At 35.9% G+C, this 23,406-nt stretch overlaps 1 protein-coding gene across 1 annotated transcript; it reads left to right on the top strand.

Moving 5' to 3' along the window:
* Positions 1 to 12,154: 12,154 nt before the first annotated feature.
* LOC121981976 (endoplasmic reticulum-Golgi intermediate compartment protein 3-like) lies at positions 12,155 to 22,005 on the top strand. Its single transcript, XM_042534802.1, has 13 exons — positions 12,155 to 12,454; positions 15,592 to 15,665; positions 16,316 to 16,399; positions 16,512 to 16,592; positions 18,323 to 18,403; positions 18,496 to 18,588; positions 19,200 to 19,355; positions 19,462 to 19,529; positions 19,624 to 19,675; positions 20,107 to 20,160; positions 20,234 to 20,323; positions 21,264 to 21,330; positions 21,712 to 22,005. Exons 1-13 carry the CDS (start codon positions 12,316 to 12,318, stop codon positions 21,801 to 21,803), a joined length of 1,131 nt encoding a protein of 376 aa, XP_042390736.1. The 5' UTR covers positions 12,155 to 12,315; the 3' UTR covers positions 21,804 to 22,005.
* The last annotated feature ends 1,401 nt before the right edge of the window (positions 22,006 to 23,406 follow it).

Below are 23,406 nucleotides of genomic sequence, written 5' to 3'. Positions count from 1 at the left end.
AGATTTCCGCTGTGCAAAACAAAGTTGGTCAGAAAAAGAAGTGAGTCATTCACCCCCCCCCCCCTCTAGCTCAACCGATCCTAACAAGTGGTATCAGAGCATTGGTTTGCTTTTGAGGATTCATCGTCAAGAAAGCACAAGTTAAAGAGCTACAAGATGTCAATGAAGGAGGGACATAGTACTTCACCACCACCATTCTATGAAGGCAGCAATTTTGCTTATTGGAAGAGCCGCATGGAACACTATCTCATGACCGAAATTGATATGTGGTTCTCAATCACGGAGGGATTCATGGTGCCAACTGAAAATGGAAAAATGCTTGAGTCATCCAAGTGGACTGTTGAACAAAAAATGAAGGCTCAAGCAAATGCAAAGGCGATTATGACTCTTCAATGTGGATTAAGCTCGGAACAACTCAACAAAGTTGGACCCTTTAAGAGTGTCAAGGATTTGTGGGATAAGCTTATTGAACTAAATGAAGGCACCAAGGATTCAAGAATTGCAAAGAGGGATTTGTTGATAAATCAACTTCAAAACTTCACCATGAAGGATGGAGAAACGGTAAGCTCACTACATGGGAGATTCAAGGAACTCCTAAATGGTCTTCATTCAGTTGGAGAGAGTGTGGAGAACCGAGATCTCATAAGGTATGCTTTAAAATCTTTCCCAAGAAACTCTTTATGGTCATCCATGGTGGATGCTTATAAGGTTTCAAGGGATTTGTCAATAGTGAAATTGGATGAATTATTTTGTGAACTTGAATTGCATGAGTAAGCTAACACAAGCCATAAGGAGAAAGGTATAGCATTGGTTGCAGGTGAAAAGAGCAAAAAGAAGCACAAGGAAAAGAAAAAGGAGAAGAAGGAGTCATCTTCAGAATCCGAACAAGATAGTGATAGTGATAGTGATGAAGAGCTATCATCAAGTGAAATGGCAAACTTCGTTCGAAGAATGATGAGACATTCAAGGAAGTTTGACAAAAAGGATGTTAAGAAAATCTTCAATGATGAGAAAAGAAAAGGTAAATCTCTTGTGGATTCTAAGAATAAAACTGATGTAATTTGCTATGAATGTAAGAAAAATGGGCACTACAAAACGGAGTGTCCAAAGTTGAAGAAGCAAGAGGAAAAGATCAAGAAAAAGAAGAAGGCGTTGAAAGCCACATGGGATGACTCATCATCAATCTCATCAGAAGAAGATGAAAGGAAGAGCTCAAAGCACATGGCTCTCATGGCCTTAAGTCATGTAGAAGATAGTGAAGATGAAGATAGTCATGAAGAAGATGTGGAGTCTTCAAGTGAGTCATCTTCTAGTGATGATGAGGTAATTTCTCCCAAGCTTGATAAGATGTATGCCACCATTGCATGCTTAACCAATGCACTAGCTAAATCAAAAGGGAAGGTCAAAAGATTGCAAAATGAATTGAAATCACTCAAAAATGAAATTGTGCCATGTGAAAGTTGCATGCTTCATGAAAATGACAAAAATGATGTTGATGATCTTGAAAAAGAAAATGTATCATTGAAATCACAAGTTGATGATCTTAGATGTGCTCTAGTAAAATTTACTTCAAGCTCAAAATACTTAGACATGATTCTAGGAGCTCAAAGAGGCGTGTACAATAAAGCGGGACTAGGTTTCAAATCTCAAGATAAGGAAGTTAAATTCATGTCCCTAATTAGTAGAAACCATGCTTCAAGGGTTAAGGTTGTTCAAGCTTGGGTACCCAAGCAATTTGTTATTGATGCTACCGGACTGAAAGTGTGGGTACCAAAACATTTGGTTCATCGTGTTTAAACAGGCATGCGCAAAGGGGGAGCATCCAACAACATGGTTCGTAGATAGTGGATGCTCTAAGCATATGACGGGAGACTCATCAAAATTTTCATCATTTAGACACAAAAGTAAAGGTACCGTTTCTTTTGGTAATAGTGGTAAGCTAAAAGTTATAGGAATTGGAGATATTAGAATTTCCGAGAAATTTGTAATAAAAAATGTGTTACTAGTAAAAGGCATGGCTTTTAATCTCTTGAGTGTTAGTCAACTATGTGACTCGGGGTATAGAGTTGAGTTCAACTCATCTCAATGCCTAGTCAAACATAGTGAACTAAACACCAATATTCTCATAGGCCATAGAAAAGAAAATATTTATCAAGTTGAACTATTTGGTGCTACTAATGTGTTTGCTAAGTGTCTCATGTCCAAAGAAGAGGAGACGTGGCTTTGGCACCGGAGACTCGCTCACACCAACATGAAGAATATCAAAAATCTCTCAAGGAAGGAGTTGGTGCACGGATTGCCAAAGTTGAAGTTTCAAAAGGACAAAATATGTGATGCATGTCAAATGGGTAAGCAAACCAAAGCTACTCATAAAGGTAAAAATGTTGTAAGTACTTCAAATGCTTTAGAGCTCATTCACATGGATTTATTTGATAGTAGCAAATATATTTCTTTAAATGGTAGTAGATATTGCTTTGTAATTGTGGATGATTACACTAGATATACATGGGTGTTTTTCTTGAAACATAAGGATCAAACTCTAGATACCTTGATTGCTTTTTGTAATAGGGTAGAAAATGAAAAGGCTCATAAGATAAACAAAATAAGAAGTGATCATGGAGGTGAGTTTGAAAATGATAGATTCACAAGTTTTTGTATGGAAAAAGGCTACAAACATGAGTTTTCAACCCCTAGAACACCTCAACAAAATGGAGTTGTTGAGAGAAAAAATAGGGTGTTACAAGAGGCCGCTAGGAGCATGTTAAATGAATATTCACTACATAGTTTCCTATGGGCCGAAGCAATCAATACGGCTTGTTATGTCCAAAATTGAACTTTAATACATAGGTTTCTAGGAAAAACACCTCATGAATTGTGGTTTGGTAAACAACCTACAATTAAGCATCTTAGAGTATTTGGGTGTAAGGTCTATATTCTAAACACCAAGGATCACTTGGGAAAGTTTTCCGCTAAGGCGGATGAGGGGATTCTTGTAGGATACTCAAGTCATAGCAAGGCATACCGAATTTACAATAAAAGATCAAAACTAGTTGAAGAATCACTAAATGTTGTATTTGAAGAAAATCCCTCTTTAAACGCTATAAGAACAAACAATGAAGAATTACAATTTGAGTTAGAGAAACTAACACTAAATGAGGTAAATCATCAAGGAGAAGAAAATCAAGAAAGTGATGGTGAGAAAAATGAACCTTTGCCACTTGAACCCGAAATTATAACAAATCAAGACTCAAGACCTATTAGGACTCATGTAAATCATCCCTTAGATCAAGTAGTAGGAGACATTACTCAAGGAGTGAGAACTTGATCTTACTTTAGAAATGAAGGAAGTCAAGTTACCCTAATATCTCAAATAGAACCAAAAACCATTGATGATGCCTTGTTTGATCCGGATTGGATTTTAGCAATGCAAGATGAATTATCTCAATTTGAGAGAAGTCAAGTTTGGGATTTAGTTCCTAGGCCTAACAACAAATCAATTATTGATACAAAATGGGTTTTTAGGAACAAACTTGATGATAAAGGGATAGTGGTGAGAAACAAAGCTAGATTGGTCGCTAGGGGTTTCAATCAAGTAGAAGGGTTGGACTATGATGAAACTTATGCACCCGTAGCAAGATTGGAGTCAATTAGAATGATGTTGGCCTTTGCCGCCCACAAGGGCTTCAAATTGTACCAAATGGATGTAAAATCATCATTTTTAAATGGTGTAATAAAAGAAGAAGTATATGTTGAGCAACCACCGGGATTTCAAAATTTGGAGTGTCCAACCCATGTATATAAACTTAAAAAGGCCTTATATGGACTAAAACAAGCTCCTCGGGCTTGGTATGAACGATTGTCAACATTTCTAGTATCAAAAGAATTTCATAGAGGAAAAATTGATCCTACTTTATTCTTGAAAAATAATGGTAATGATTTGTTTGTGGCCCAAGTATATGTAGATGACATTATTTGTGGTTCTACAAATAAAGATTTTTTAAATGAATTCATTAATCACATGGAGAGTGAATTCGAAATGAGTTTGGTTGGTGAGTTGACATTTTTCCTAGAATTACAAATTAAGCAAACAAAAGAGGGCATTTACATTCATCAATCCAAATATGTCAAAGAGCTATTTAAGAAATTTGGAATGGAAAATGCAAAGGAAATATCTACCCCCATGGCCACAAATACTAAGTTGGATAAAGACATTGAGGGGAAAGAAGTTGACTCCAAAGTGTATCGTAGTGCTATAGGAAGTCTTCTCTATCTCACAGCTAGTAGACCGGATATACTTTTCGCCGTAGGTATATGTGCTAGGTATCAATCTTGTGCCAAGGAGTCACATTTGAGTGCCGTTAAGCGAATTCTTCGTTATCTCAAGGGGACTCAAAATGTTGGTCTTTGGTATCCTAGAACCGAAACTTTTGACCTAGTGGGCTATACCGATTCCGATTATGCCGGATGCAAGTTGGATCGCAAAAGCACTAGTGGTAGTTGTCAATTTCTAGGGTCCTCTTTAGTAAGTTGGTCAAGTAGAAAACAACATTGTGTAGCTCTCTCCACAACCGAAGCGGAATATATTGCCATGGGAGAGTGTGTATCGCAATTATTGTGGATGACTCATACTCTAGAAGACTATAAACTTACCTATAACAATGTTCAAGTACTTTGTGATAATGTGAGTACAATCAATTTAACAAAAAATCCCGTTCATCATTCAAGAACGAAACACATAGAGGTTAAACATCATTTTATCCGTGATCATGTAACTCGAGGTGATATCATTTTAAATTATGTTGGATCAAAATCTAACTTAGCCAATATCTTCACCAAATCTCTTCCCGAAGTTGAATTTAGCTTTCTTAGAAGAGAATTGGGAATGTGTTGTATTGATTAAATCAAATCCTCCATGGTCACTTTATAGGTAGAGCCTTTGGGTTCTTCACCTAAATTTTTGCCTCTCACAAACACTTAGGGGTATCTTCTTTGTGTGATTTAGATGGGGGTGAGAGGTTAGGAGCATTTATCTTGATCATAATGCTTGTTATGATGCATTAAATTGGTCAAGAAAAATGATTTTAACATGAAACATTCATTTGTCCAATCATAGGGAAAGCAAGTGTACAACTCATGTGCTCGTTGCCCTATGATTATGATTGGAAATTTTCAATTAACCATATAACAACTCACTTCTGAAACATTGGTTGAAGTGTGTTATTAGATGGGGATTATTATGAAACAGGTAGATACAAACTTCCTCATATCTTTGAAGTTTTCAATAATTTATGGTTTTGTGTAAGTTTTCACTAAGGCGAGTTCATTTTTATTAAACTTTATTTTTCTTATAATTTGGGACATACATATAGTGTCTATGCAAATTTTCATGATTTTTGGGGTAGTATACATTTAGTTGTGTTTTTCCAAATCCTAGGTCTGAAAGTTTTTCAGCTGTGCTGAAAAATCAGGCTTCCCAATCGATTGGTCAATCGATTGGGAGGCTCGCGCTTGTTCACAGAGGGCATTTGAATCGATTAATGGATCGATTCAGCGCACCTCGATCGATCAGTGGATCGATTGAGATACCCTTTCGTTTTTCCACAGAAGGCGTCTGAATCGATCCATGGATCGATTCAGATTTTTGTTCGACTTTCACAGAAGCATTGTGAATCGATTGACCGATCGATTCAATTACTCTCAATCGATCGGTCGATCGATCGAAGCGCTAAAACCCGTCTTAAACCCGTGGATCCGAATCGATCCCTTAACCTTTTTTTTTCTCTTTTTCTCTCTCTCGACGCGGTTTTTGCCCTAGGCGACGGTTCTGCCTGTCTCGATCGTCACTCCGGCGTGCTTCTCCGGCGAAGAGGAGCTATTCCACTTCTCTTCCAGTTCTCTCTCGACGCACGGGCAGCTCCTTTCCTCTTCTCGGCGTCCTCACACAAAATGCGGACTCAAAACCCTAAACCTAGGTAAAAATCGTTGCTCTACTCCTTGTTGTTCCTCTTTGCTCCTATTCTTGACCTAATCTGTATTTTTGTGTGTCTTTGTGCATTACATTATCCCTCATGCATTGCATTACTTGCATTACCCTTGAATCTTTGCATTACTGTCAAACCATTCACTGTCCCTTCCTCACGCACTTTGTATTCCTTCCCGTTCACTGTCAACCCTGGGCATCTCGTGCATTTGTTTTCTATCCCACAGAAAGAAACAAAAGGTCCGTGAATCAGGCGAAGGGTCATCTGTTCCTTCCTCACGTCCTCAACCTCCCACTGACCCTAGGTTTCCAAATGCTGTAATGCAACAAGCTTTCACCAAAAACACCTTCAAACTTATTCCCCCTAGATCAGTGAATTTGCAATATTATAGATCTTCTTGTTTTGATACCTATAATAGGTTCAAGCATTATAAACTTGACTCTTTGTTGACTTGTGAGAGGGACATCAATATAGGTCTTGTCTCCGAATTCTATAATAATTTACACACTTCAGATGGTGTAAATTATCGCACTCGTGTTGCAAAACGGAGCTTGGACTTCTCTTATGAGATTCTTCAATCTTATCTCGAATGTCTACCCTCAAACAATGATTTTGTCTTTTATCCGAATCTTCCCGATGAGCTGCCTCCACCTTTTGAGCATATTAGCATTGCCTCCATGCATCAGTTCTTCTTTGGTCGTCCTCGTCCGGATGGGCCAGATGCTCATATCACTAAGTTTTCTTCTCTTGAGTTATCGGCTGAAAATGCCGCTTTGTTTAAAGTGATCATCAACTGTCTTTTCCCCATTGCCTCTCGTGCCCTAGCCACTCTACGACCGCCTCATATGTTTGCTCTCTACGCCATTCGTCATTCCCTTGACATCAGCATCCCTCTGAATATCTTTCATTGCATCATCCATTTCACCCAGCCCGTGCAGCAAACGATACATATGCCCTTCGGGCATCTTATCATAGATTGGCTGGCGTCCCAGAAGGTTGATGTCTCCCGGGGACGGCTGGAGCACATGACAGTGGCTTATTCTCGGATTTCTTCCCGCTCTTTCAAGAAGTCGGGTCTGATTGGTGGTCCAGCTGGAGTTCGATGGATCGATGGCCGTGCTTTTGGGGAGGGACCCCGGGCTCACCACAGGGGGGATGCACAGGCCTTGGCTCCTGCGGAGGATGAGGCTGAGGAGGAGTTCCACGGGCCAGCTTCTCCGACTCTTGAGGAGACGGTTTCCACTCGCCTTGAGGAGCTGACCCTGGAGGTAGCCAGCCTGCGTACCACGTTGGATACCGTGGTCCAGCAGCAGACTTCGATGCAGGCGACTATGCCTTCGATGCAACGGACTCTGGACACACTAGTGGACTTAGTGGGCTCGTGGGTGACGATTCACCCGTCTCAGTCTGGTCCATCCCCCGCCCCTGTTCCCCCTACTGAGGATGCCCCTGATCCCGACTCTGCGGCGGTTCCTGCTCCGGCTACTACGTCCGCTCCAGCTGCTGATCCTGCTCCCACTCCTCCTGGAGACGAGCTTATCGAGTTTTATGTTCCTATATGATGTATTTTTATCTTGTTGTATGGATAGTTGTTCTGGAGTCTTTTTTGTGAACTCTCTTTTATTTTGAATGTATGATATATTTTTTTTGCTACACTCTCCTTTTGATTCTACATTTCAGTGTTGTTATGTTCTGTTGATATATGTGTTTTAGGGGGAGCATTCCTTGGATTTATCATATTTGCCTTGTGCACTTATTCAGGGGGAGTTATTTGCTTTTGATTTTTGACAAAGGGGGAGATCTATGTTGAAGTTCATGCTTATTGCTTATGCCTATCTTAGTAAATTAAAATCAAGCTTACTGTAATTATGCAATTATTATTTCAGCAAGCTACAATCATTATTTATCATTGTATTGGAAATTAGCCTAAACTTAAATAGATTGTCAAACATCAAAAAGGGGGAGATTGTTGGTGCAATCATGCCCTGGAAGTTTCAATGTGTTGACAATTATTTAAGTTTAGGTTAATACGGTGGAACTAACATGCATTGTGAGTTTGCAGGAGAAGTTTCTTGCAGGTCAGAAGACCAGATGCAAGAGAAGACCAAGAAGGTCGAGGACTGGATTCTTGGCAAAAAGAGTTCTTGCAGGTCAGAAGACCAGATGCAAGGCAAGAGAAGTCCAAGAAGGTCGGGGACCGGATTCTTGGCAAGAGAAGCTCCTGCAAGTCACAAGATTATGTGTGTGATAGACTCACTGTCAGAGATCGACTGGAAAATCGATTCAGACATGGCTGTGCGGCAAATTGCCTCTGAATCGATCAGCCGATCGATTGAAGGTAAGACAATCGATTGGCTGGTCGATTGGTAAAGTTCTGCGCAGCACAGAATGCGTCTGGATCGATCAGCCGATCGATTCAAGGTACTGAATCGATCGGTCGATCGATCCGTGAACATTCTGCGCGAAGCACAGAATCGTTCTGAATCGATCAGCCGATCGATTCAAGGGATTGAATCGATCGGTCGATCGATCCGTGAACATTCTGTGCAAAGCACAGAATCACACTGAATCGATCAGCCGATCGATTCAAGGTATTGAATTGATCGGCCGATCGATTCACGCAGCTGCTAATTTCATGAGCAAGCGCTTGAATCGATTCAAACGCTGCCCCAATCGATCCAAGTCAAATAAAAGAATCTGCACCGTCGATCTTGACGCGATGGCTTCCAACGGATAGTTGTGAATCGATTGGAATATGACCTCAATCGATCCACGGCGACGGCGGCGTGAGAAACGGCTAGTTTTCTCAACGTATAAAACACGGAAAGAAGCTGGAAAACAAATACAACGAAAAACATACTGTTCCATTGCTCTTCAAGCCTTTTGAAAGCTCTCAAGTGATCAAGATTCAAAGCAAAGGGTTCAAGCTCCTCTCCACTACGTACTGAAATCTCACCTGCAAAGAAGAAGCTGATTAAAGCTTGTAATCCCTCTCTACTTCTTCTTTGTAACGTTTGTGATATTTATTTTGAAGAAAAGGGAGAGGTGTATTTCTGTTAAGGTTTCTCCACCTTCGGTGTGATTCCGAGAATGAGGGTTTTTGATAGTGAAAGAGTGTGAGTGGTGTGGATCCTTAGATTAGTCACCTCCTTGAGGAGGTGGATACCAAGTAAATATCAGCGTTAGCATTGCCTTCAGATTTCCGCTGTGCAAAACAAAGTTGGTCAGAAAAAGAAGTGAGCCATTCACCCCCCCTCTAGCTCAACCGATCCTAACAGCCACTTCATAGTTTCCCCTTGTCTGACTTGAGCATCGGAGGGTCGTCGCCGGGAACCCCTTCCCGGCCCGACTTCCTTGCAGGTTCGCCAGAGATCCCTACGACCAGTCGGAGATCTACGTCATCAGTTCGGAGAGCGCCACGTGCCCAGCGTCCATTGATTCAGTGTTCGGACAGGATCAGTATGAATTTGTATATTTGATTATGTACCTTTAGATTTGTATATGGATATTTGTTTCTATTATTGTGTTTGTATTTTATTTATACTATGTTTTGTTTAGATTGTGTTGTTTATAGTGTGTTTGTTTCTATATTACAATTGTGTTACTTATATGTATGGATTGTTAGGATGTGTAAAATGTGATTGTATGTATAAATTGTTAGAATGTGTAAAATATGATTATAAAATGTGATCTTTATATGTATGAAATGCTATTGCTTATGATGATTTATATAGATATATAAATTGTAAACAGGGTAGATCTTGAATATAAATATTTTTTACTTTAATTTTTTTTACCTATAGAATGCCGACAGAAACCTTGTTTTCGTTGGCATTCCGTGTCAATATTCATTGATGGGAATAGTAGTTCTGTCGATAAATACCGACGAAACTACTATTTTCGTCGGTAATTACTGACGGAATTATTATTTCTGTCGATAATTACCGACGAAACTACTGCTTCCATTGGTAATCCTGGTTGTGGCGCACAATATTTCCAGTGGTATGTACCGACGAAATATTTATTCCGTCAGAAAAAAATACCGATGGAATATTTATTCCGTCGGAAAAAATACCAACGGAATTCTGATTTTCATCGGAAACCTCCTTTACGACAAATAATATTCTAACAAATACTTTTCCGTCGGAATTTCATCGGTAAACGAATATACCAATATATTGTGACGAAAAATTCCATCGATAAATAAATTTTTTTTTTATAGTGTAAATAGGGTCTATAATTTTTATTTTTAATCTAATATTTAGATTTTTCAAACCAACTAATCCCAAGATATAATGTTCAATCTTTTATTTTCATACATCAAGATAGAACCTATTAATTTGATATTGAAGTTCATCCTATGATTTATAAATGAATTATAAGAACATACCTAATCATCAATTGCTACATTCTCACATGATATCGAGGTCACCATCAATTTTCTAGGATTTTCCTTTCTCTTGTCCTCGCCACAGTGGCAAGGTTACTGGATTATCATTGGCTGGTTTTTCTCTCCCTTTTAATATTTATTTTTATTCTCATTTTATCAATAGTGTCGTTGACCTGTCATGCTATTGCCACCTCAATTGACCAATGGACTGAAATGACAAAAAATAAAAGAGGGCCACATGTTTTTTTTTTTTCCAAATAACTACTACTATATTTTCACATCTATTCCAGTAACTATGATTTTATAGTTGTTAAAATGTATATTTAACTTAAAACATCATTCATATTATAGTAATTATTAAACAATAGTTACTACATCTATTGTATCAATTATTGTTTTATAGTTACTATAATATAGATTCAATTTGTCATCTAATATTCATATTGCAACACAACGATTTTATAACTGACACAATCCGTTTGTCCAATTCATTATCTAATATGTGTAGCAGAAACTTGAAGACATCTGTCATTTTACAAAGGGACGGAAAGGACGAGACATTCTTTTGGAAAACAAAAAAGCAAAATTAGAAAAGAGATTTTTTTTAAAAAAATTTGTAATCTAGATATCTAATTTCTTAAATGGACTAATTCTTGAGATAACTGGTCAAATTCTATGAAAAATTTTCACCAGCCGTAAAAATAAATTAAGAAGCGTTACGGAGATTCATCTAAAAGGTCAACATTCTTAGATTTATCATCGGAGCTAAAATTTGATTAATAACTAAAGAATTTAATAATTGTACCATAATAACAATAAAAGGTGAAATTCATCATCCAATAATTCCATATGATCGATCCCATGATCATTTATGAGGAAATAAATCAACTTAATAGCTGCACCAGCTTGTTTTCTTTTAATGATTTGGACCATTTTTTAATTTTTGCCATCAATTGCCCTCCAAAATTCACTCGAATCTCACAGTGACCGACGGAAAAATTTGTAGGATTAGGTCAGTCATTTCAGACTTGATGTTACTGAGCATGATTCTCACATTATCAATAAAATGACAAACTCTTTTTCTCGTTGTCTCGGTTGATCGTCCTAATTTTTAGGCTTTTGCACAATCAACATTCATATATTACCTCCCTCGAATTTATATATTTTTTATCTTTACTTCGAGAGTCAAGTGTAAAAATATATTATATTATAAGTACTAAATAGCATATTTATGTATACTGAATTTTATAGAATAGGCAAGTTGGTTTAGGAATAAAAAATTTTCGAGTAATATACGACAAAAGGAAGTTTTTTATGATAAAAATTGAAAGGAGAGGCAGGTAATTATCCTTTTTCTCATAAAAAAGAATACACCTTGATAATCATTTAAAAAGATAATAGGAAAATTATAATTCTTTTCAGTAGAATATATAGAACTTAGAAAACTTTTAAACATTTCTCCACTTATTTTCACTAATTGCAATTTGACGGTATTGCTGTCTCTAAAGACGGTCAAACCGCGTTCCGTGTCCTCTAATAAAACACTCTAAATTCTATAAATTCAAATTAAACCCTCTTCCGCCAACGGCATTTCCCTATGCACATTACAATTTACACCTTCTTATTTGCTATTTTGCTCCGTCACTGGTAATTGGTTCCTGTTGAACAATTTAATTCAATTCAAAATATTTGACGTAGAATTTTCAAACTGAGGAGATAAATCGACGGAGATTATACATTTTCCTAATTTAGATTTAGCTACTTTTGCCCTTTATTTAATAGGGCGGCTGAGGAAAATTGGCAGATCTGTTCTCATTGAACGCATTTTGAGGGGCCTCCGTCGAGAACGCGGCGGAGCCGAGCGGCCTCGGCGGAGTTGGTCTGCCGTCACAAGCCCTAGATTTCTTCCGACGAATTCGAGGTCGCGTGAAGCCGGGCCGCGTCATGATGATTCTCAACAAGCTCAAGAATCTCGACGCGTACCCCAAGATAAACGAGGATTTCCACTCCCGGACCTCGTCCGGAGGCGTCATCACCGTCGTCTCTTCCATCATCATATTCTTTTTGTTTATCTCCGAAACTAGTAAGTTCGCTTCCATCGCTTGCCGTGTGATCGATTTTTTGTTTTCTTAATTCGGTTAAGTAGGCGATCCGATGTGTCTCTTTTTGGAGATGTCCAATTTTTTTACTTCTTCACTTTTATTTTTCGTGGATTCGTTTTTTTTGTGACCTTGTGATTTTCTATAAAGTGCTTACATGATTGCCGATGAGCGTTCACTTTTGTTCGTTTTATTTGATAAAAGAGGGCGCTTTCTTCTTTTTCTGGTGGAAATCCAGTTTAATTAGCGGGTTGCATTGGCTCTGTAGCGCCATCCATTTTGAAGGAACTCCCTGGCCTTTAGTTTTTTTTCTAAAAAAAGAAACAAATACGCGATTCCCTCTTCAAAATCCTTATATATGTAAATCTCTTTTAATTTCCATTAGAGGTCGTTATATGTTTTCGAATCTCAAGTAAATCTCGTTAAGAGGAAGGCTAATAATATCACATCATGGTTATTAGCGTTTGTACAAATTACATTCCTAAAATGTCCTTATTATAATTTCATCATTTTGACAGTTATTTAATTTTCTTTCGTTCTCTTTATCCTAGTTCTTATTTCCTTTTAATCTTTTTTCACAGTCGAATAGGGTGCATCAAAAATAAGTGTTGGCAAAGAAATATCACTGAATAATTAAATTATGATCCCTATGATATTATTACGCGAGGAACTTTCCATGGTATATTTGCAATATTGTAAATGTAAATACGTTGCTATATGCGCTAAATTAAGATTCTCATCTTTTTCTTATAACCCTATTCATTCCACCATTCTCATCTTCTTTATACTAATTTTTGTATATGTTGTTTCCTAAGCGTCCTACAATTTTTGATCCATAAAATATGCTTGATCGTACCATATTTTTTAGACTAAGGACCTGCTGGTGTTCAAACGTGTCTTCTTGAATTTCTCTCCATTTCCAATATGAGCATTTCCCTTTGGCCTTTGATTGTTCTCGTATATGTTGACATGTTCCTGTTCTCTTCTCACACTTCCTAGTGGTTCAGTCATTTTTCAAATCATTGATATATCTTTGGTCAGTAGCACTCATGGTTCATCAAAACAGACATGGAATGGTCGGAATGAGCGTTCCCGCACATGAATGCCTCACGTTGTTCCAAAGTTCCGGTTTGGTAAATAAACAGTGTTCCGGTAAGTAATGTGGCTTGCTTTGGGACACCATCCTCGGACGTTATAACGGTAAAAGAACGGAATGGCTGGAACGGAATGACTTAGGGTTAATCTAGGGATGTCAAAAATGAATCCGACCGGCCAACTTGATTCCGAGTCAACCAGAAAAATATCGAGTTCAGGTTGGGTGGTTTTCGGGTTGACCTGAATTTAGGGTTTAGTGGACTTTTTAGGGTTAAATCAAATTTTATTTTGAAAATTATGTATATCCATATCAAGGTTAGTATGATAATGATGAAGAATTGAGATAAAAATAATGAATTATACAGAAAATAGCAAAAAAAAAAATCGTGAGTTATTCGGGTTGGTCAGGTTATTTGGGTTCGGGTTTAGGGGGTTTTAGGTTGTGTTTGGGTTCGGGTCGGATTTGGGTTGGGATTTTTTTGTAAAATCTCTGCTTCAACACGACCTGAACCTACTCAACCCACCCGAATTAACACCCCTAGGTTCCAAGATAATTCCTCTTAATTAAATTCGTTACCCAACTCTTTTTGGATAGCCGCTCGCGGCCTCTTCTCCGGTGGAGGCCCACGATGGCAGGTTGCCTACGGAGGGTATTGTTCGACTACTCGCGATGGGAAATAACAAGGAGTGTTAGCCGACAGTGAAGCCTACGGTGCATTTGAAAGGAGGAAAACAAACTGTTGTAGAGGGGAATTGTATGTAGTGGCTGGTGATGATTGCCGTCAGCTCGAGAGCATATTAACTCCGGGTCGGATGGTGGCAGAACAACACTGTGCATGCACAAAGAGACACAATTTTAATCAAAACCTTAGGTTTTAATCAAAACTATATATTAATAAATTATCTCAACTTCCAACTTAAATAGCTAATTTAATCAAAGCCTAATGAAATTATTCCCAAAAAATTTTCTATAAATTAATTTAAATTCTAAAATTTCTAAATAAATTTTATATATTTATATTTATTTATTTTAATTAACCTATTGTTATTAATCAAATTATTATTATTATTAATTAAATTAATAATAATATTATTATTAATTTGATTATTAAACTTATTTAAACAAAATTTTAAATGGATATATATATTTAATTCGTGCCGCGACCGTTTCGTGAAATGATATTGGAACTAGAATGGTAGTCTTCGATGGCTGCCGCGACTGTTCTTGCAAAGTATGGTAGCACTTCATGCCTTCTTAGCGTATCAGCAAGATAAACTATGCAACTAATTTAGAAAACTACACATCAAAAGAATCAAAGTAAAGAGGCAAAGTAAAAAGAAAAACTAGAACATTTACCAATTGAAGACATCAATTCTGATGAAGAGGCAAAGTAAAAGAGAAGCTAGAACATTTAGCAAATGAAAACAACAACTCTGATGAGTCCTAGTCTCTTTGAGTGTTTGATTCCCTTGATGATGACTCTTTTGATTTAGATTCATGGTGCTATAGATGATGATAATTAATGGAAGCTCAATAGAGCACTCTTTAAATGAAGAAGATCACTCTGTGAAAAATATAGGAAGAATAAATTGACGTTCAATGAAGCACAACTAAAATCCATAAGGGTAAATCATAGTGGTTTGAAGCATAGGTTCCATGAAAAAAGAAAAATATCCCATATCGTTCTAAGAAAAAGAAAAGAAGAATATCCTGTATGGATTAAGTCATTGGAGACAAGACTGTTAGGGAATAAAATTTGTGCTAATTGAGCTATTAGATGCTAAGGATTGCCTCTAGGCTTGGTCCAACATTGGTAGGATTTTTTTTTTATTAATGGCTGTGATTATCTATCCTCTGTAGGCTCCTTTCATGTTTTGAATCAGCAGTCGTGGTTGTGAATGATGTTTCTTTTCTTTTTATTTTTTTTCAATTGTCTATTTAACCCATTGATTAAACATGATAAACATACAAACATGTATAGCTATGATGAACCTCTTTTTGGTTGTTTTCCCTTTTTTCTATTAGGACTTTTCTTTTACTCAGCAACTGAGAGTAGGCTGATCGTAGATGCTTCAAGAGGAGAAAGGCTACAAATCAACGTATGTCTTCAGTCTGGATTAGACATTGGTTTGAAGCAGTTGTTCCACATCTAGTACTACTGCAGTCTGCATCTTAAGCCTGTGATACTTGTATAAAACTTTTATCTTGATGACTTTTCTTAACTTTTTGATGGATAAATATCTAAAATCCAAAACTTGAGTCATAAATCATATATCTGGATTATTTCTAGAAACAGTAGATTGAGTTGCAGCATCTACTTCTATTGTTATTCATGACAATCATTTTATTCATATGATTGTTTTTTGAACTCACACATGTTTTAGGAAATTTTTATTTGTTCCATGATATATTTGGAAAATAATATATGCCAGGCGAAAATTTCATTTCACCACCAAAGATTTGCCTACTTCTAAGAATACCTGAAAGCATAAACATATCAAAATGTCCCTTAGAGTTTGAAAACTCGCCTAACCCAACTACTAATACCATTAAGTTAACGGAAAAATGATGTGACAAACACCTGGCATCATTTGATAATTGAAAATTTGTCACATTGTCTTCCATCTTCAAACTATATGGACATGTTTCAAAATCAGGTAAACTTTAGGGGTGCAATGTTCCCCTCTACTTTTAGTAAAATCATCCGCATCACTCCCAAAAAAGAATAACCATGTTGTTTATCTTGCAGTTTGATGTTACTTTTCCATCTGTAGCCTGCTCACTTCTTAGTGTTGATACAGTAGACATAAGTGGGGAGCAGCACTATGACATTGTATGTTTCTACTTCCAACTGTAAAATTTTTGTTTGTTCAGTTATTCCTGGCTGAATGGACATTTTATTTACAGCCTTAATATTTCATCTTCTTAAACTGGTTCTCTTGCAGAGGCATGATATAATAAAGAAACGGTTGGACCATCTAGGAAATGTTATCGAGTCAAAGCAGGGTGGTATTGGTGCTCCAAAGGTTTTTAACTTCTTCTGTATGAGTCAAATATGAATGCCATATACCCAGTCTATTGAACTTAGAAGTCTATAATGATTATTGTTTTTTTCCAATAATAATTATCAAGAGCTATCTGTCTTTCAGGTTTTCAGCTATTTAGTTCTTTTTTTTGAATTCATTTTTAAACTTCAAACTATTTTTTTTATCGAAAATCAATAAGGATATTAGCCTGTCACATTTGGTCTTAAATTAGTAGAATACACTTCCAAGTTCAACATCAAGTTTGCTTCAAATTTATTTTGTCATATTATTTAATTCTCTTGTATTAGCTCTACGAAATAGCCACTAGAATTTACTTTACATCTATATTCTCGTTGAGATGATCAGCTTCTTGATTCCTAGCTCTCTTTTTGTTTGTGTATTTGTGTGTAAGCTATTCAATAGACTTCATTGATTGTATGAGATATTCTGTAGTTAAGAAGGACATCTGATTTATAAAGGCATTTTACTGACACTAAAATCTTGCACCCTATTTGGTTGAAATTAATCTGGATTAGAATGTTTTTTCTTGAGGAATCTGGTAGGATAAGAATGGAATGGGAATATATATTTTCTGATTTGATTTAGTTGAATATAATAAGTGTTTCATTGTCATTCCTATGTCTGGCTTGCACGAACTGCATAAGTAATAGATAAATATTCTCCCAAAGACTAAATATCCAATATAAATTTGAATTGGATCTAATCTTCAAAGCAAACATATAAATAGCCAAAATCCACAAGATTTATATGGAATAGTTATTATTTTGAATAAAAATTTTGTGGTGTTACAAACTGAGCTATTTTACTGTCATTTTTTCAATGCTGTGATTTTTCTATTAAGAACGAAAGGTCCTCATCCCTGTGCATCATCATATTGATATATACTATAATTAACCTAATTGAAGGTTATATTTTTGTTTGGCACTATTGGTTGTCAGCAGAGTAATCCACTAGCACAATACCTTCTTTGGTTTGGATTCTTTTTTAGATATGGTGGTTTAAGTTTGTTACATTCGACCTGTTTAAAATAACGAGGTTTTGATTGGATAGGATGTCATAGAGTCCCTTATTTCCAGGTATGGAACTGTTTATCAAACTTAAGCACATACTTCTTCTTATGATAAATGTGCAATTACTGACTGGATTATTATGTGACAATGATTATTTTTTCGGTCTAATACCTTATCCTCAACACTGTCTGGGAAGCATGCAACAATAATTATTTTCTCAATCTAATTCTTGATGTAAAGATTCTACTCTTTTCCTTCAAAAGAATTTATTAATCAAAAGGGATTACAATCTAGGCTTTTGCATCTTCAAGCCTAAATTTACTGTAAAGCAAATTGAAATCAGTATTTCACATTATGAACATATTTTGCTTCCCAATCTGTATCTTCCTTAGGGATATCAAGCTTATGTTATAGTGCCTTTCTGTTGTGTTGCATCATCATGCATATTAGAAACACTGTCAGTTTTCTTTTATTCAATTCTATTGTTTTCTTTAATTCAGTTCTATTGTTTATGTACTTCTGTTTATTTTAGATCAAGTATTTTTCAATTCACTTATTGTTTATCTTATCTTCAATTTTCTATCCATACCTCTCGCTGTTAATACTTTCATTCACAAAATCTGCATTGTGCTTGTACAATGTGTAATTCTTAACCCTATTATCTGACTTATGACAAGCACGGTGCTCCATTTTACACAGATTGAAAGGCCTTTACAAAAGCATGGAGGAAGGCTTGATCACAATGAAGCTTACTGTGGTACTTGTTATGGAGCAGAAGATGTATGTTGTCCTGGTCAAAATTGAATTTGTCTGAGAGTTATTAATTTGTTTCTGTTGACAAATAGAGATTGAGCTTCCCTATCTTTTCTCAGTCAGATGATCAGTGTTGTAATTCATGTGAAGAGGTTCAAGAAGCATACAAGAAGAAAGGATGGGCTCTAACAAATGCTGATCTCATTGATCAGGTTTATATGATTTCAATATCCCTCTCAAATTTATTTCTTCTTTGATATTTATCCAGAAAAACTCATTTTAAAATTTGGATTGAAAGTCTATGACCTTTAATCTTCAAGATTGTCACCATTTGTGAGTCTTAAAAAGTAGAATTGTTGTTTAGGGGAAGAGACATAGTCCTTTTTGTTGGTTTAAAATGGACTGGAATTTATCACAGTTGATTTGACTGTATCAAGACTTGCCTAACTATGTACCTGAATAATGTTATCGAAGCAGTCAAATCCAATTTGGGGTGGCTTGATGTACATGAAGAAATAGAGGTCAAGCCTAAAATGTCCCAACAGATTAACTATGTGCTTGAATTATGTACATTTATCATTAAAAATTTTGCATTCCATGTAAGCATCTTTTATATAAGATTTGAGTTGTACATCCTCTTGTATGACTTATGTCGGTGACTTGGAAGCCAAGGTGAACCATAACTGTGCTGGTATATGGCCCATAACATAGACAAAGATGAATAAAAGAGACTAATAAAAAAAAAATATCATTATAGAAGTTTTATCTCTGATTCCTCATATTCGCTTCATCTCTTGAGTTAACATTTTCTAGTATTATTCAGTGTTCTAGAGAAGGATTGTTTCAACAAATCAAAGATGAAAAGGGGGAAGGATGTAATATCCATGGGTTATTGGATGTCAGCAAGGTAGCTGGAAATTTTCACTTCTCTGTTGGAAAAAGCATCCATCAATCAGGCATCCACACACATGATTACAATGTAAATAACTTGCCATGCCTTGATTTGAGAGACTACAATAATTAATTTAAAATAATTTTTAGTCTTATTTTTTTGGCTTACATATTTACCTCAATTTAAATAATAGATAACCCACAAGATAAACAAACTATCATTTGGAAAAAAATTCCCTGGTGTGGTGAACCCACTTGATGGGTAAGTTATTTCTTTTCATTTTTGAAATGAATTCATTGTTTGTAGGATTACAAATGTGTGCATATTTGTAAGATCTGGTTTTGTTAAAATATAGAGTGCAGTGGAATCAAGGAGGTTCATCTGGGATGTACCAGTACTTCATCAAGGTGAGTGGATTACCTACTGTTACACTATTTGAGGCACATTGCTCTTATGATTTGCTTAATTATCCTTGATTAGTAAATATTAATTGGCTAATCATGACATATTTCCTCACATTCGTATTAATACTATTCTGAATTTTCGTTTTTCTATTTATAATAATGTTGAAGGGGAGCCTTGGCACAACGGTAAAGTTGTTGTCATGTGACTAAAAGGTTACGAGTTCGAATTTTGGAAACAACCTCTTCCAAAAAATAGGGTAAGGCTGCGTACAATGGATCCTTCCCCGGGACCCCGCATGGCGGGAGCTTCGTGCACCGGGCTGTCCTTTGTTATTTATAATAATGTTAGCCTATCCTAATCCATGGGATAAGGTTTGGTTGTTGTTGTATTTATAATAATGTGATTAAATTACCATAGCTATGGAAAATTGCAGGTAGTTCCAACTATCTACCAAGACATGAGAGGACATAAAATCCAATCGAACCAGGTAAGGTTTGATTTCCATATTCTACTCTTATCTCTGATGTTTGCAGGAAAGCTTAATGTAATTTGTTTTCCAGTTTTCTGTAACTGATCACTTCAGAGATGGAAACGCACAGCCAGATCACCTTCATGGGGTGTACTTCTTTTATGACTTCTCGCCAATTAAGGTGAGCACTGAGAAGTGGTTTGCCATTATGTTCCTTTTTGTGAGGCTGTCAACAAGATATAATAATTGGTCATGTGCTGATATTGCATTATCTATGCATAAATATGCAAGAAAATTCCTTCTGAATATACCCTACCCGTGTTCTCACTGTAGCAGGGTTTCTGGAAGTGTGTTTTTCTGCTTAATTTATTAGCAATTTTATGGTTTTCATAACGAAAAGAATTGACATTTTGTGAGATTTTTTTTTTTTTCAGAATTTTATTTTATTAGCAATTTTATTGTTTTCATGTTGAAATGAATTGGGCTGCGTGTTGACATTTTCTACATTGTTTTTCGTTACTAATTACCTATCAAGTCTGAATTTTGTTTGGACTCCAAATGCTTTATTAGTGACATGAAGCTTCCTTTAAGAAAAGTAAAGTATCTTGGTTCAAGCATAATTATGTATGAAATGTCTCCCATACAGACTGACTTTCAAACTGGCAAAATCCATGATTTTTTGTTAAGAGGGGATCATTCACTGTAACGTGCAACCTGCATAGGTTGCGATGGGTAGCCAATCTCCCTTTTACGTCAATATACTTCAGATGTTAAAGCAGTAGCCCTCAAACACCACTAAATCCCGTTTTCATCCACTATTAAGGCATTGTGAAATTTTCAATGTGAGGCAGGGAAAAAGCCTCTTCTCATTCCTTGCAGCTGGTCTTCTTTGTTGTCCCACTGTCCATTCCAAGCAGTTCATTCCTATGACTTTTTGTTACGAGGGACCCTACTTTGCTGTTACTTCCTTTTTCATAAATTAGTCTTGAAACTTGTAAATATTATGCGCACTCAAAGTCGCCATAAATTAAATATGACATTATCTGATGTCTAATTGGAATTTATTTGTATTCATACATATTTTCATTTCTCCTATTTAATTAATTGGAAATGCTTTGCAGGTGATTTTCACAGAGGAAAACCGTTCATTCTTGCACTACGTGACACAGCTATGTGCAATAATTGGAGGTTTGTAAATTATTTCTGTTTATTACCTGTGAATTGATGCCTGAAAATAGGTGGATAACATAATTTAGGCCATATTGAGACATTTTTAGAGTTAATAAAAAACAATCATACATTCTTTCACTTACTGCAAGGAAAAAAACTAGGATAAAGGATGAAGCAAGGATATCCTATGAAGCTCCACTGTTTAACCATCTGATTTGAGTCTTTTAATCTCGGTCATTCGCTTTGGATGACTGAGATCCATTCTGTTCGTATAAAGTAAAAAATGCTTATTGTCTTCGAAGTGCTTCAATTCTCATAATCTTACCCCCTTCCCACACAGGATTTCCTGACAAGTTATTTGAGAAATCCAGTTTCTTATTGTGGGCTATTAAATTTCAGGTGTCTTCACGGTGTCTGGAATTATCGATGCATTTGTTTATCATGGAAACCGAACCATCAAGAAGAAAAGAGAGATTGGAAAATATAGGTGATTTAATGGGAACATTTCTGAATGGTTTCATGGTTTCTTGATTCTGATGGAATGGGCTACAAAGTAGAGAAGCGCTGTAAAATCGTTATTATAGGCGACAAACTTTAGCAAATTGTGTTTTTTCTTTTGTATTTTTATGTCCTGTGCAAACGATTGTCTGATGCCAAGTTAAACTAAAATTAATGCAATGTTATATTATTTTACATGATTACTCCGAATGAAGAAGTTAAAACTGTAAGAACATCTAGGTGTGTTGGCGGCCTTCTTGATTTGTCCATTGATAAATCCGGAAGCAGAAGCAGGTCAGTAGCAGGTCAGTGGTCTGGACAGTTGGTTAGTATATGGTAATGTTGTCATTATGAGATTTAGAGTCAAATTTCGGTTAGTAATCGAATGGTTATTTTTTTTCATGTGCTATTCAACTGTTTTTCTCATGCGATCTACCATAGAGGTAAATTATGGGGAGTTTTGCTCAACAATCTTTTACATGGGTGAGGTGATCCATGATCCATTTTACATATTAATTTTATTTTATTATATCCGATATGGATGTTTGATGAGTAATAAAAATTATAAATTGAATAGCATATTAATTTCAAGGAAAAAAGTTAACATTGGTAATTATTCCATATGTATTATAAATTATTAAATTATTTGTTATGACGTCCACTTTCATAAATTTTATGTAATTATAGCTTGATTAATCTAATTTTAATTATAATAATAATTATTATTATTTAAATAATTTAGGTATTCAAGTTTTGCTTGACTAATTCTGAGCGATCCTCCCTTAGTTCGCCCATTGAATGCATCCGAAAACGGTCATATGGATACGATTGACAGTTGATCTCCACCGTCTTTGTTGTCTTTGTAAGGCCATTTCAACGTTGAAATAATACTCTATTTGCGAATATAAACTTCGAGTATTTTTCTATATGTGGTACTTCGGAGAATCGAACTGTGATTTTTCATGTGTGGAATGCCTTTACCGCGTGCTCCAACTGAGATTTTTGTTTTTTTTTGTTAATTTTATTATTATGTGGCAAAAAGACGTCAAACTAACCATTAGTACAAATGATCAAGACATGGAAAAATTATGCTCGGTCATACCGAGTTTCGACCCCAAAACCTCATATGACAATATCCTATGTTTTAACTATCGCACCACCCCAAAGGAACGGTTAATTTTATTATTATGTTGTACTCAAAGTCATAATTAGGGCTGTAAAAGATGGACCTGATCCACTAATCCTAGTCGATTTGAAAATATCGGATTAAGGTTAAAGATTTTCGAATTGGATTGGATTGTGACTAGGGGGTTTTAGATTGGTTTAAGTTTAGGTTAATTCAGATTGTTTCGAATATAAAATTTAAGATATTTTAGGTTAAATTAAATTTTATTTTAAATATTTACGAAAGGTTAGTATATGATAAAAATAAAATATTAAAATAAAAGAGAAAAATTATAAATATATTAGAAGAATTTATTTTTCAGGTCGGACGTATTATTTGGTTGATCGGGTTATTTAACTTTGAGTTGATATTTTCGGATCGAATTGGGAATTGGGTTCGGATTAAGATTTTTTTTTTATATAATATTCTGT

Source organism: Zingiber officinale, chromosome 5A, assembly GCF_018446385.1.
Source record: "Zingiber officinale cultivar Zhangliang chromosome 5A, Zo_v1.1, whole genome shotgun sequence".
Lineage (NCBI taxonomy): Eukaryota > Viridiplantae > Streptophyta > Magnoliopsida > Zingiberales > Zingiberaceae > Zingiber > Zingiber officinale.
The sequence above is the reverse complement of the archived record's forward strand: the minus strand, read 5'-3'. Positions and strand labels throughout refer to the sequence as shown.

What these genes read in the sequence shown, in the direction of transcription:
- LOC121981976 (XM_042534802.1), top strand. Translation starts at nt 12,316, where the DNA reads ATGATGATTCTCAACAAGCTCAAGAATCTCGACGCGTACCCCAAGATA. An exon ending in TGTACCAGTACTTCATCAAG is followed by an intron (nt 19,676 to 20,106) that starts GTGAGTGGATTA and finishes GGAAAATTGCAG; the next exon opens with GTAGTTCCAACTATCTACCA. An exon ending in ATGACTTCTCGCCAATTAAG is followed by an intron (nt 20,324 to 21,263) that starts GTGAGCACTGAG and finishes AATGCTTTGCAG; the next exon opens with GTGATTTTCACAGAGGAAAA.